At 54.0% G+C, this 14,202-nt stretch overlaps 1 protein-coding gene across 1 annotated transcript; it reads left to right on the top strand.

Moving 5' to 3' along the window:
- Positions 1-8,694: 8,694 nt before the first annotated feature.
- On the top strand, positions 8,695-13,906 carry LOC140902475 (ras-related and estrogen-regulated growth inhibitor-like protein). The gene is made up of 4 exons (XM_073322584.1): positions 8,695-8,876; positions 10,727-10,780; positions 10,876-10,952; positions 11,667-13,906. The coding sequence occupies exons 1-4, from the start codon at positions 8,762-8,764 to the stop codon at positions 12,084-12,086; spliced, it is 666 nt and encodes a 221-aa protein (XP_073178685.1). The 5' UTR covers positions 8,695-8,761; the 3' UTR covers positions 12,087-13,906.
- The last annotated feature ends 296 nt before the right edge of the window (positions 13,907-14,202 follow it).

A 14,202-nucleotide genomic window follows, 5' to 3' on the forward strand; every position in this document is an offset into this window, starting at 1 on the left:
CTGCATTCACATCCAGGTCTGGATCAGAGTTCTCAGCCTCGAGGAGCCAGCAGGTGGCGACAGAACTGCAGGAAAGCCCAGAGCAAAGTCGCCAAGGAATGTCGTCCCTTTTATATCAGAGACCCTGCTCAAAAGAAAGCCGCAGGGTATTATCCAAGGGTCAGATTTGTAGCGGTAGCAACAGACAAGTGAGGGATGGCGAGCCCCAGGAGGTGCCTGTATCTGCCTTGCACAGAAAATTAGGTGTTAGCAGGCAGGGGCTGACCTCAGCCAAGGAATGTTTTGCAGCGCAAAGCCACGTCATTTTATTATTCTTGGCATTGGTTGGAGCCATTGTGCAGCTCCCACACTGGGTTGATTACTAGCACATCGAGATGTCATTAGCATTGGGCTGGTGTTGCAATCGGAGGCCTTCTAGCCTCCTGCTTGCTGTCCTAGGTTGGCTCTGGGATTGCAACTCACCCCTGTGCGAAGGGCCCAATATGATCGCTGGGTACCGCTGTGTGGATGAATGTACCAGGCGCCCTCCCAGTCGAACCCCTACCCCTGTGCTGTTGACACCCCAGGCTCACCCTATCTTAATGACTGGCAGCAGGGCAGCAGCTACCAGCGGTGGAAGCAGCCGTTAAAGGGAGAAATCTGAAGACAGGGGAGTGAGGCAGCCCTCGTTGTTGGGTGGAAGGGTTCCCGTGGGAGGCACATGATGCTTATCTCTCGCTCTCATTCCTCAGCTGGTTGCTGTGGCATCGGAGAACATATAAACTCTCAGATGTCTGAACAAGTTGAACCAGCTGTACAGTGAGTGCTCTGTGGCTCCCAGCTCCTCCTCTGATTCCCCCTCGAGGCCAGATTCTCATCTCAGGGCAAAGCCAGCGTTGCTCTCTCCATTACGCAGAGTGTCCCGGCTTTAGATCACATACAGTGCCCGGTACAAAGGGGCCCTACTGAAATACAAATGACAACAACAAAGGGCTCTGAGCAGCCCAGAATGAGAGACCTGGATGGGAGCATCTCTGCTGCCTTGGCATAGTGAACGTCTGATGTCCTGTCACCTGCTCTCTGTGCAGAACGCAGCTCCACCCACTAGTTTGGCATAACCAGGCTTGTGGGAGGGCTTAGTCCTGGCATAGACTGCGCTCTCTGTTGGAACTCTGAATCTCTGCCAGAGGAGCTGCTGCAATCCCCGAATAGCCCTCCTGCCCGGTTACACTGGGCCATGCCGGGCCGGCCGTTAGTGTTGTGTCCGTATGTGAGCTGCGAAGTGCACCGTCCGAGAACGATTGCATCCTGCCAGTGAGGCTGTAGATTTAATGTACTGCAGCCTCTCCCATAAGTGCCATTTAACATACCGGCGCCTTTCTCATCTAGGCAAACCGGTGCATAAATCTCTCTAATCTCATTCAAATCAAGGCCGCATTCGCTTCTCACGCAGGATATGTCTGTACTGCACGTGAAGGTAGGATTCCAGCTCAGGTGGCCGTTCCCAGGCTAGCTTCAATCTAGTGGGAGCCGCTAGGCAACTAGTGAAGATGTGACAGCTGAGGCTTCACTATGAGCTTGCAACCAGGGACCCCAGGTCCGTACCCTTGTTGGTGACCTATACTGACGTCCGTGCCACCATCTCTTTGCCATTATTGTTCCCCAAGCTGGTTGGCTGAAAGCGAGCATGGTTATACCTGTCTTCACTACAAGCACACCTTCGTTTGCAGGGTGGATGTGCTCTTCCCCTCTTGTAAATCGGAAGATGTGATTGTTCTGGCAATTTCCTGCAAGCGACAAACGTTATGGAGTGTTTTCAGAGTTCATCATATTAAAAAATGCAAATGTTTGTGTGTTACATGGGATTGTCTGTACCTTCTTTAAGGAGAAGCCTTGGCTAATGTAAACCCTGGGATGTGTTATGTGCTTCAAGGGTCTCTTTGAAACACTGGGTTAGACCAGTGATACTCACAGCTCAGTGATTCAGGAGCCAAATTAGTGATCAATGTGACCCAAAAGAGCCACAGGAGAGTGAATGACCAGGGAAATATTTAATATATATATTATCCTCACAGAAAATAAGTTAATAACTTAGTGCAAGTTGGTGATTTAATTGCTTAATAACATAGTTTCAGAGGAGCAGCCATGTTAGTCTGTATTCGCAAAAAGAAAAGGAGGACTCGTGGCACCTTAGAGACTAACCAATAAAAACATCTGCTGTATTTTCCACAGTATGCATCCAATGAAGTGAGCAGTAGCTTACGAAAGCTTATGCTCAGATAAATTGGTTAGTCTCTAAGGTGCCACAAGTCCTCCCTTTCTTTTTGAGCACAAGCTTTCGTGAGTTACAGCTCACTTCATCGGATGCATAAAGTAGACAGTACAGTGAGGAGATTTATATACAAACAGACCATGAAAAAATATACATTGTAAGGAGAGTGAGGCCTTGGAGGTTTTTCACCTTCCTCTCTAGCATGGGGCACGGGTCACTTGCTGGAGGAGTCTCTGCTCCTTGAAGTCTTTAAACTACGATTTGAGGACTTCAATAGCACAGATATAGGTGTGAGGTTTTTGGCAGGAGTGGTGGGTGAAATTCTGTGGCCTGCGTTGTGCAGGAGGTCAGACTAGATGATCATAATGGTCCCTTCTGACCTAAATATCTATGATCACTTAAGATGAGCTATTACCAGCAGGAGAGTGGGATGGGGGGAGAGAAAACCTTTTGAAGTGATAATCAAGGTGGGCCATTTCCAGGAGTTAACAAGAACGTCTGAGGAACGGGGGCGGGGCGGGGGGGAAATAAACAAGGGGAAATAGTTTCACTTAGTATAATGACTCAACAACCACTCCCAGTGTCTATTCAAGCCTAAATTAATTGTATCCAATCCAGTCTCGTTGGACTCCAATGAGAGACTGCTGAATTGGAATTAATTTGCAAATTGGATACAATTAACTCTCCTGCTGGTAATAGCTCATCTTAAGAGATCACTCTCCTTACAATGTATATTTTTTCATGATCTGTGTGTATATATAAAATCTCCTCACTGTACTTTCCACTTTATGCATCCGATGAAGTGAGCTGTAGCTCACGAAAGCTCATGCTCAAATAAATTGGTTAGTCTCTAAGGTGCCACAAGTCCTCCTTTTCTTTTTAATAACATAGTAAAAGCATCCTGATTGGCTAATAACTCAGACTGGTTAATAACTAAATCACACCGTGTTTTGATATCACGTGCTGCAAAGAGCCGCAGGAGACGCACTGAAGAGCCACTCGCGGCTCGACTGTGTTAGACACACAAAGTAGCGGGATTCCTGGGAAACATTTGGGAGTCTGGGCGTGCAAATGACCCACTTCTGGAGCCTTCCTCTTGAAGTTGCGCCTTGAGCAGAAACCCCTCTTCTGGCTGATGACCTAGTCACGGTGGCTTGGAAGCCCCACTGGATGAAAGGAAGAGGCTTAGATCCATGAGTGAGCAAGTTCTGAGTGAAAGGGGTTATGAACAGGTGACCACAGGCAAAACCTCTGTGTTGGGGTTTGAAGGACTTCCCACCAACCCGAGCCCTTGCTGGAGTGAGGGCGTGAGCTCCGGTGAGCTTAGTAGCATGCATGGAGGTTCTTTGATCATTTTAAATATGCTTTTACCTTAAGAATAAATGCGCTTGCTTAGAAAGGGCAGTGTGGGAACTTACAACGGTAGCAATTACACTGTATGCCGTCTCCACAGAGAGAAATGAAGCAGGGCTGCTTAGGTGTCCGTCTTTCACTGGGGAATTTGCAGTACTGTCGGGGGACGGTGCAGCCTGGAAATGCCCTGGTCAAAAGGGAGAGAGAGAGCGGGTCTCCGGCCAAGGAGCCTGGAGCAGGTGCCGTTACTGGACTGTAGAGGAGGAACACAGGTGTAACTGCCCTATGCTGTGACAGACGCTGCTGCATTTGAGTCACTTGAGTTACAGCGGAGTATAATGCCAATGCCAGGGAGAGGTGAATCAGGGCCCTAATCTTGAGGGGGACCTGGCATTGGCCACTGTCAGAAGACAGGATCCTGGCTAGATGGACCTTTGCTCTGACCCAGTATGGCTGTTCTTATGTTCAACTTCTGTTGGTGGAAGAGACAAGCTTTGGAGCTACACAGAGCTCTTCTTCAGGTCTGCGGAAAGAAATCAGCGTGTCTGAGCTAAATGCAACTTTAGAGCAGATAGTTGAGCACAAGGGGTAGGTAACACGCTGTGGGAGTCCCCCCTGAGATGGAGTGGAGACAGGCAGCTAAGGTTGCAAAGAGAAGAATGGGAAAAGTAAATGCCAAAGTTAAGGCTGCACAAGTAAGCTTAACCCTGCCCCCTTGTGGCTCTAATCCGTGGTCCCGGGCTATTTCTCATATACTATACAATTTTATCAAAGCCTTAGACATGCCTGTCATCCCCCGCCGCACTTCAGACCCACGGACCCATTCACATAGGCCGTCCACACACTCAGCCACAAACACACACACAACCACAGTCATGGACAAAGATCTACACAAACACACATAGATCCACTACATTCACAACCTACACACGCACCTAACCACATAGACACACTAACACAGTCCCCACACTCTCACACAACCTGTGCATACACTCACAAACACCTAACACACAGTCCCCCCCCACACTCTCACACAACCTGTGCGTACACTCACAAACACCTACACGCACTCTAACACACAGTCCCCCCCCACACGCTCACACAACCTGTGCATACACTCACAAACAGTCCCCCCCACACTCTCACACAACCTGTGCGTACACTCACAAACATCTACACACACTCTAACACACAGTCCCCCCCACACGCTCACACAACCTGTGCGTACACTCACAAACACCTACACACACAGTCCCCCCCACACTCTCACACAACCTGTGCATACACTCACAAACACCTACACACACACAACCACACAAACATACTGTCTCACACACATTCTAACACAACTTTACAAACACATGAGCACACACAGACCCATACAAACACAGCCAGACACACGCACACAGAGCCAAATGTGCCACCGCACACATACACACACACACAGAGCCCCATCCACACCAAGCCACGTACACACACACACACACACACAGAGCGCTGCACAGCACACGTGCCGGGCACACCCCGATCTGGGGCCGGGCACACAGGCAGCAGAGGCATCGGGCATGTGTCCCCATTCAGAAGCAGCCTCCCCACCCCCAGACCTAATTAGCACACGCAGCGGAGTGTGCAGGCGACACAAAGGGAAGCACTAGCCCAAGCTGAGCATCACGTGCTGAGCGGCGTGGAAGGCACGAGAAGGCAAAGGACGGGAGATGCCAATGCAAATGTGGCAAAGCTTGAATCGCTCTCGACACTGTCCCCCCCTCATCCCCCCAGCACCTGCTCCCAGCTCCCCAGCTCACATGCACTTGTCTGGGGCTGGGCATCTGGCAGGCATGTGGGAAACAGCTGCAGAGACCGGTGTTCCCACCCCCAGCACTGAGACCGGCCTTTATAAACATGAGCCTCACAGCCTCCCCTAGGAGGCAGGTCAGGATCTTTATCCCTGTTAACAAAGTGGGGAAACTGAGGCACAGAGCTGGGCAGGGCCATGCAGCAAATCAATGACAGAGAGGGGAATAAAACCCAGGAGCCCTGGCTCACACTAGCCCACAGTTCCCTCCCAGAACAGGCATAGAAGAACCCAGGTGTTCCGACTCGTGTTGGCCTGCTCTAACCAGTAGACAACACTCCTACTATTTCGCTAGAATGAGACCTTCTCCCAGAAGTCCTGAGTCCCAGGACCCCCCAGAGCGAATCCCTAGACATGCTCCCTCCCAGAATTAGGCACCGGACCTAGGAGTCCTGACTCCCCATCCTAGCACACATGTCTCCACACACAACTGCAGAGACAGGGCAGGAATCCCGCCTCCATTGTGTTATCCCAAAGGCCAGGGCAGCTGTACGCCCGCAGAGCCAGTAGGCTGCGGCAAATGGGGACTTATTGGGCCTGATTCTCAGTCACACTCTGGCCCCTTTGTGCCGCTCCAGCAGGGTCATGGGGTCTTCAAGTGGGTGGGAATGGTTCCCCGAGGACTCCCCTCCCCACGCAAAGGCCTCCCCAGCCCCCCGGGTTAGGGGAAGGCTCAGCGCGCTGGCCAGAGTGCGCTGTGTGGTGGCTCTTCTCTGCTCCCCGGGGGCCATGAGGCACACAGCATAAATTAGAGCAGCCCTGCTAATACTAATTGGCTAGAAATCACTTTAAGCTTGTTTATTTCCTGGCCCCAAGAGGGCAGCAGCATCCCCTGCTCTGAAAAGCAGCAGCCTTTACCCGGCGCTCAGTGTCCTGCGTGGGGAATCCAGCTTGCCAAGGCTTCTAAAATGAAAGAAAAAAGTCCAGAACTGTTGTGTAGTAAAGACTCACTTCTCTCTCTCCATCTGCACCCTGGCTCTGTATTCCCACACACCCCATCTACTTATCTAGCTCTTTCAATCCCTCTGATCTATCCACCTTACTCAGCAGCAGGGCATCTGTCTGTCCATCTGTCCTCTAACCCATCTGCAAAGCAGGGGTGTTCAGAGGTGGGTGGTGGAATTAGGAAGAAAATCCCCCAATGGGCAGTTCATTCCATCGTTGTCCCCTAGAAGCTTATTGGCACCTCCCTCTGCAGCAGGGCCATTGGGAGTCAGAGACCTGGCTTCTGTCCCTAGCTCTACCACCAACCTGCAGGAAGACCATGGGCAAATCACTGCCCCACTGTGCCTCAGTTTCCCCCTATGTCCCAGATCTCCTGGGCAATGCCTGAGACAGGCTCTAACCATTCCTAATCCCCCTAGACTATGTCTGTTATTGTGGTGCCTGCAGAGCTACTGGTATGCAATGGGCACCTGGGGTTCAGATTTGGAGTATCCCCCAGACTTCAGTCAGGGAATGAGGGCTGGCTCTCGGTTTTTGGCTCAGATCTGCCTGGTTTGGAGGTTGGTCTCTGGGTGTGCTTGCATCCTGCTAGGGGCTAAGGCCCAGATCTTCAGAGGTATTTAGGCACCTAAATCCCATTGACTTCAATGGGAGTCAGGCACCTACATACCTTTGAGGATCTGAGAGCCCCTGGCTGTGCCACAGAGCTGAAGGCGCTGCAGCTTCCGGCTGGGAACCTCTGCCTCCTTACGGGCCTTCACACTGTGTTCAGCCAGGAGAGCACAGGGTGTGAAAGGGATTCTTGCAGGCCCAGGCATGACAGCTCCTAATGAACTGGCTCCCTGGCTGGGCTGAGCTGGGAGGAACAGGTCCGGCTGGGAAGCAGCCAGGGAGTTCTGAGGACAGGCAAAGGGTGGGCGAAGGCAGAAAGCGAAAGGAGTTTCTATTCTGCTCAGGGTGTGTGTGTGTGTGGGTGTGGGTGTGTGAGAAAGAGAGAGAGAGAGAGAGAGAGAGAGAGATTCTGTGTGTGAAACTGCGTGACAGAGAGATTGTGTGTGTGTTTGTGCACACAAGATTCTGTGAGCAGGTGTGAGATTCTCTGTGTATGCATATGTGTGTGTGTGTGAGATTGTGTGTGCGTGCGCACATGAGCATCTGTGTGTGTGACTGTGCGTGCAGGAGATTGTCAGTGTGCACACACACAAGGGAAAGAGTGCATGCACGAGGAAAGTGTGTACCTGTGTGAGAGCATGTCTGCGTGTGTCAGTGTGACAGGGAAAGTGGGTGTGTGTATGAATAGGTGTGCAAAGGAAAGTGTGTGCGTGCATGCAAGGGAAAGTGTGCGTGTGTGTGTGAGCGTGTCTCTGTGTTTCAGTGTGCGTGCAAGGGAGAGGGTGTGATAGGACGGTGTGTGCTCGTGCAAGAGTACCTACAATTGTGGGTTTGCTGCCCGCTTGTGCATGTGTACAGGGGTGTGAGGAACAGTTTGTGTAATTTTGTGTCTGTGTGAATATAGGTGTGCTAAGATGTGACTACAACTTTGTATATGTGAGCCTGCTGGTGTGTAGGAATGTGTGTGTCTGTGCGTGTCTGTGTGGAACTGTGTTGTGTGTAACTCTGGGTGAACTTGTGTGTGTGTGTGGGGGGGGGGGTTATACCTGGGGGCAGCGACGTGTCTGAGAAAAATCAATAGTTGTGTGAGCATGTGTGTGTGTGAATACCTCTGTGTGAATGTGAGTCCTGTGTGTATCTGTGTGAGGAAGCAATGGATTGTGTCGATGAACCTGCATTTGTGTGTGCATAGATGTGTATCTCTGCATAAATTCTTGTGAGTCTCCATGAGGATGCCCTGGTGTGTGTGTGGGTGTGGGTGGGTGTGGGTGGGTGCGTGCGTGTGCTGGGAATCTGTATTTGTCTGCCTCTGTGTGTAAGGATGCACAGGGCTGTGTGTTGGTGTGCTGGGTTTTGTGTGTGTGTGTTGTGAGCCCGTGTTTGTGTCTCTGTGTGAATGACTGTGTGCACGCCATGGATTTTGCGTGTCCCCTAGGGTGTGTGTGTCCGTGCGTGTGCCCTGGGTTGTGTACTGTGAACCTGTATCTGTGTGTGTCTGCGTGTGTCTCTGTAAAAATGACTGAGTGTGTGCGCCCTCGGTGTTGTGAGCCAATGTTTGTGTCTGGCTCTGGGGGGGGGGGGGGGGGTGATCAGAGCGTTGGGGGGGGGAGTGTGGGGAGCTGTCCCTGTGTGTCCGTCACTCAACCCCCGGCTCCGCCTCTCCCCTATAAACCAGGCTCCGGCGCTGTCCGGACTCGCAGAGCAGCAGCTCCCGGCCCGGACCCCGAGCCCGCCCCGCGCCCCAAATGGTCGTTCAGCTCCGCACGGCGCCCCAGCAGCCCGGCGGGATGTCCGAGGGGAGCCAGCCCAAAGTGGAAGCCAACATCCTGGTGCTGGGAGCGGAGAAAGTGGGGAAATCCGGTGAGTGTTGGGCACCCCGCAGCCTCCCTCCACCCTCCCTGCCCCCCACTGCCCCCTCCCCTCCATCTCCCACTGCCCCCTTCCTCCATCCTGCCCTCCACCCTCCCTGCCCCCCACTGCCCCCTTCCCTCCACCATCTCCGCCCCCCACTGCCCCCTTCCCTCTGCCCCCACTGCCCCCTTCCCTCCACCCTCCCTACCCCCCACTGCTCCCTTTCCTCCTGTCCTCCCTCTGCCCCCTTCCCTCCACCCTCCTGTTCTCCCACTGCCCCCTTCCTCCATCCTGCCCTCCGCCCTCCCTGCCCCCCACTGCCCCCTTCCCTCTGCCCTCCCTCCACCCTCACTGCCCTCTTCCCTCCACCCTCACTGCCCCCTTCCCTCCACCCTCCTGTCCTCCCACTGCCCCCTTCCCTCCACCCTCCTGTTCTCCCACTGCCCCCTCCCCTCCATCTCCCACTGCCCCCTTCCTCCATCCTACCCTCCACCTTCCCTCTGCCCCCCACTGCCCCCTTCCCTGCCCTCCACTGCCCCCCACTGCTCCCTTCCCTCCTGTCCTCCCTCTGCCCCCTTCCCTCCACCCTCCTGTTCTCCCACTGCCCCCTCCCCTCCATCTCCCACTGCCCCCTTCCTCCATCCTGCCCTCCACCATCTCCACCCCCCACTGCCCCCTTCCCTCTACCATCTCCGCCACCACTGCCCCCTTCCCTCTGCCCCCCACTGCCCCTTCCCTCCGCCTCCACTGCCCCCCACTGCTCACTTCCCTCCACCCTCCTGTCCTCCCACTGCCCCCTACTGCTCCCTTCCCTCCTGTCCTCCCTCTGCCCCCTTCCCTCCACCCTCCCTGCCCCCCACTGCCCCCTTCCCACTGCCCCCTCCTGCTCCCTTCGCTCCTGTCCTCCCACTGCCCCCTCCCCTCCATCTCCCACTGCCCGCTTCCTCCATCCTGCCCTCTACCCTCCCTGCTCCCCACTGCTCCCTTCCCTCCACCCTCCCTGCCCCCCACTCTCCCTGCCTCCCACTGCCCCCTACTGCTTCCTTCCCTCCTGTCCTCCCACTGCTCCCTTCCCTCCACCTCCCACTGCCCCCTACTGCCTCCCACTGCTCCCTTCCTTCCTGTCCTCCCACTGCCCCCTTCCCTCCTCCATCCTGTCCTCCCACTGCCCCCTTCCTCCATCCTGTCCTCCTCCCTGCCCCCTACTGCTCCCTTCCCTCCTGTCCTCCCACTGCTCCCTTCCCTCCACCCTCCCTGCCCACCACTGCCCCCTCCCCGCCATCTCCCACTGCCTCCATCCTTCCCTCCACCCTCCCTGCCCCCTACTGTTCCCTTCCCTCCACCATCTCTGCCCCCTACCTCTCCCTTCCCTCCTGTCCCCCCACTGCCCTCCACCCTCCCTGCCCACCACTGCCCCCTCCCCGCCATCTCCCACTGCCTCCATCCTTCCCTCCACCCTCCCTGCCCCCTACTGCTCCCTTCCCTCCACCATCTCTGCCCCCTACCTCTCCCTTCCCTCCTGTCCCCCCACTGCCCTCCACCCTCCCTGCCTCCTACTGCCCCCTCCCCTCCATCCTCCTACTGCCCCCTTCCCTCCAATGCTCCCACTGCCCCCTTCCTTCCACCCTCCTGTCCTCCCACTGTCCCCATGGCTGGGAACAAGCCACGCTGTACCATGTGCGTGTGAACGGCTGTTCTCTGAGTTCCCACTCTGGCATTGCCCACCACCCTGATCCCACTGGGAGCATGCGGGCGCTAGGGGATGGGCTGGGAGGCCCAGGAATCGCTTTCAGTCCTGCCAGGCGATCCGGGCTCAGCTTGGTGCCAGCCGGGGTAACGTTGGGTCTCTTTTGTTCTAGCTCTGACAGTCCGATTCCTCACCCGGAGGTTTATTGGTGAATACGGGGATATTGGTGAGTAGCTTTGGGTTATGACTTTCTTTCTTACTTTCAAGTCCACGCTCTCTTAACAGCTCCCTCTTTTCCCTCCCCTCCCTGTGTGGCTCCAGAATCCGTTTACACGCACAATGTGATGGTTGGAGGCAGAGACGTTTGCTTCAGCATCTGGGACTCCACCTGCCCCCAGGTGAGAAATCGCAGCCTGTGGCTTCCAACCCAGGCAAACAGCTTTGGGGACCGAATGGATGGAATGGGTTTCTTGGGCCTCGGGCCAGCTCCTAACAGGACAGGTGTCCTCTCAGCAGATGGAGCCCCCCCCCCCGCTTCCGCTCCTAGAGGGGCACATGGGCAAGGACAAACTTGCTCTGATTCTGCGGGGCCTACAGGAAACCTCTCTGCCCTCAGAGTGCCGCCATATGCCCACAACAAACATGGCCACCTTGGCTTCCAGCCCACCCAAGGCTGAGAAATGGCACCCAATTACTTTTTGTGGGAGGGAGGCTGAATAAAGATCGAGGGGGGAGGGTGAGAGCATTGCTGACAGAACTGACCCTCCCCGGTGCCCTGGTACTACTCCTGAAGCGACCAATGTCAGGCACTCACCAGCGTCTTCATGTGCCCCCAACAAAGATGGCTGCTTCAGCTCTTCCCCAGTAATAGCCAGACCCTCCCTCCCTTCCCAGCTGGTCAGTTGTGCCTTGCGGCACCTGGAGGGAAAATCCTTTACACACACACACACACACCCCGCCACCGCCCATTTCCTCCCCAGCTGGGCTGAGGCAAGAAAGGGGGTTGATCTGGTCACTGTGGCGACGACGTGATGGCCTCTTCGCCCTGGCTAACTCCTGGTTTTTGTCCCGCTCTCTCTAACCTTCCCCCCACCCCCCCGCCTCCTCTCCAGGCCGCCGAGCTCCAGGGCTGGGTGAGCGAGAAGCAGCTGCGCTGGGCGGACGGCTTCGTCGTGGTCTACAGCATCTGCGACCGCTCCAGTTTCCACCTGGCCCACCAGCAGCTCCAGCGCATCCGGCAGCTGAAGAGACGGGGCAGTTCCGAGAAAGCGCCCGTCATCCTGGTGGGCAACAAGCGGGACCTGCAGCACCGGCGGGCCGTCTCCAGCGAGGAAGGGCGGCTCCTGGCCCTCTCCACAAACTCGGGCTTCTTCGAGATCTCGGCTGCCGAGACGTACCACGGCGCCCTGGTGGTCTTCCACGAGCTCCTCGACCTGGTGCGGGACTCCAGGAGCTCTGGCAAGAAGGCCGTGGGCATCCGCAGCATCGTCCGCAGCATGTCAGCCGTCTTCGGGAGGAGGAGGACAGAATAGCGAGGAGGGGTCCCGCGAGGAGAGCTCAGATTGTGGGGACAACGGAACGTAGCCAAAGCATGCACCAGTGGCTTGGATGTCGCCAGTTCCTCAGCATGGCATGGAGCACCGGATGAGCCTCTTGACGAGGGTACATGGCAAGAGCCATGGGGAAGCAGCTCTCTGTGTGTGCCCCCGGCCTTCTCTGGTGGGAGCTCTGGCTGGAGTCTGCGATATAATCGGGGTGGTAATTACATTCCGCCTCCCTATCTGTGCCCGCTGGCAGATTCCGCTGGAGGAATGAGTCTCCACATGCCCCTTCCTAAAAATTGTGACCGTGTGGCTGTTAAAGAGCGGCTGCGCTCCGCCCCAGAGGTGGGTGCATTTCGCGGGGAGGGTGAACGAGCTATGTTTACAGTGAACCAGGTTTATCAAGTGGACATTTGGGTGCCCAATTCTCCCCTGACACCTGTGCTTTGTGGAAGCATTCACACCAGTGCCGAGTGGGCGTGTAAGCTTAGCAACGCCAAAAGGCAGCATTTTACGGGCACTTTGACTCCAGAGGGCCAAAATCCCTGCTGGAGGAAATTTGCACTGTTCCATGGAACTGCGTCAAATTTGGAACACAAGGAAGCAGAGAATCTGTCACCCAGATCCCATATTTGGATGGTAAGGTCAGTATATGGGACCTGAGCCTGAATTCAGGCTGAACTCCCATTGAAAGTCAGATACCACAGTGAGGGGCAGTGTATAAAACCTTTGCTTGAAGTTCAAGCATTGGGCCCTCTTAACCAAAGGAATGACTGTCTGCAGCAACCTAAGAGCCTGAAGCACAAAGTTTACGTACTTTTAAGGGGCCCCTGTTTTAAAACTTGGCTCTAAACCCTCGGGTAATAGAGAAAAGATTAGAATCTGGTGATGAAATAATGGGGCTTACTGTAATTTGAGTAGCTTGTGCCAGCCCCACTGGGTTGCATTGGTTTTTCTGCTGGGTTTCCAAATAACTTTTAGCAGGAAAAGTCATCGGGTCAGGGTTCTGATCTCAGTTATGTTGGTCTGAACCCAAAGACTTTAACAGAGTCACTCTGGATTTACACTTGCTGTAACTGAGAGCAGAATCTAATGCATTGCGTGACTCATCAGCTACACCAGTGTAAATCCACAGTCACTCCATTAGTCAGTAGAGTGACTCTGAATTTACATCAGTGTAACTGACAGAGGAAATCCGGGCCTTTTACTGCACTCCGTAAGCAGCAACGGTGGCATTTGTCATTGCATGCAGCGAAGGCTAGTGACAGAAGGCTCAGGACTCTGGGGTTCAATTCCCGGCTCTGCCACTGATTTGCTGTGCGACTTTGGGCAAATCACATCCCGCCCCGTGCCTCAGTTTCTCCATCTGTAAGATGGGGATAATAATGCCTACCTCACAGTTTGTGTGGTGTGAGGCTTCATTAGTTACAAAGTGTTAAACTATTATTGATTTTTTCCAAAGCCAAATTCTCAACCTAGAATATTAGAAACATAGAGTTGCTGATAGATAGGGCTTTTAGTATTTAAGGCAGGGTCATTTTAAATGCCACCTGTCCCAGGGTGAGTGGATGATGTTATTGTCTCCAGCAACTGGAATACAAATTCTCCTGACTAAAATGTGAACTGTTGTATATTTGTGAATAACATAAATATTTAACTTATTGGGAGCGTTCTTCATCAGAGTGAATGTTTACATCCGGAATTTTTTTTCCGGTTAAAATATTCTTCTTGCACATTAGAAAAAATAAATGATTGTGGAAAAAATGTTATTTTTGGATGGGCAATAAAAGTTTGTATGTTATAAAAGAAAATAGTTTGATGCTTTCACTATGACTCTTCACCCTTGGAGGAAAATCTCAAAGGAGCTGGGTTTGGTTCGTGGTTTTGCCACGGACACCCAGGGTGATCTGGGCAAGTTACTCAGGCCCAGATATTACAACAGGGGGGAAAAAAGTTTGGGGGGGTCAGATTTCTAAGTAATGAACAGACAATAGAGGGCTTCTGGCACTGATCTGTTACCTAGTGGATGGAGAACTGCCCGGGGGACTCAGAAAACCTGGATTCTAGTCCCAGCTCTGCTGCTGGGTGACCGCGGGCAAGTCACATC

The sequence above is a fragment of the Lepidochelys kempii genome, chromosome 24, assembly GCF_965140265.1.
Source record: "Lepidochelys kempii isolate rLepKem1 chromosome 24, rLepKem1.hap2, whole genome shotgun sequence".
In the NCBI taxonomy this organism is placed as follows: Eukaryota; Metazoa; Chordata; order Testudines; family Cheloniidae; genus Lepidochelys; species Lepidochelys kempii.

Excerpts from the sequence above, each read along its gene's own strand:
- LOC140902475 (XM_073322584.1), top strand. The coding sequence starts at position 8,762 with ATGGTCGTTCAGCTCCGCACGGCGCCCCAGCAGCCCGGCGGGATGTCC. Across the intron at positions 8,877-10,726 it reads GGAGAAAGTGGGGAAATCCG|CTCTGACAGTCCGATTCCTC; the intron begins GTGAGTGTTGGG and ends CTTTTGTTCTAG. Across the intron at positions 10,781-10,875 it reads TGGTGAATACGGGGATATTG|AATCCGTTTACACGCACAAT; the intron begins GTGAGTAGCTTT and ends GTGTGGCTCCAG.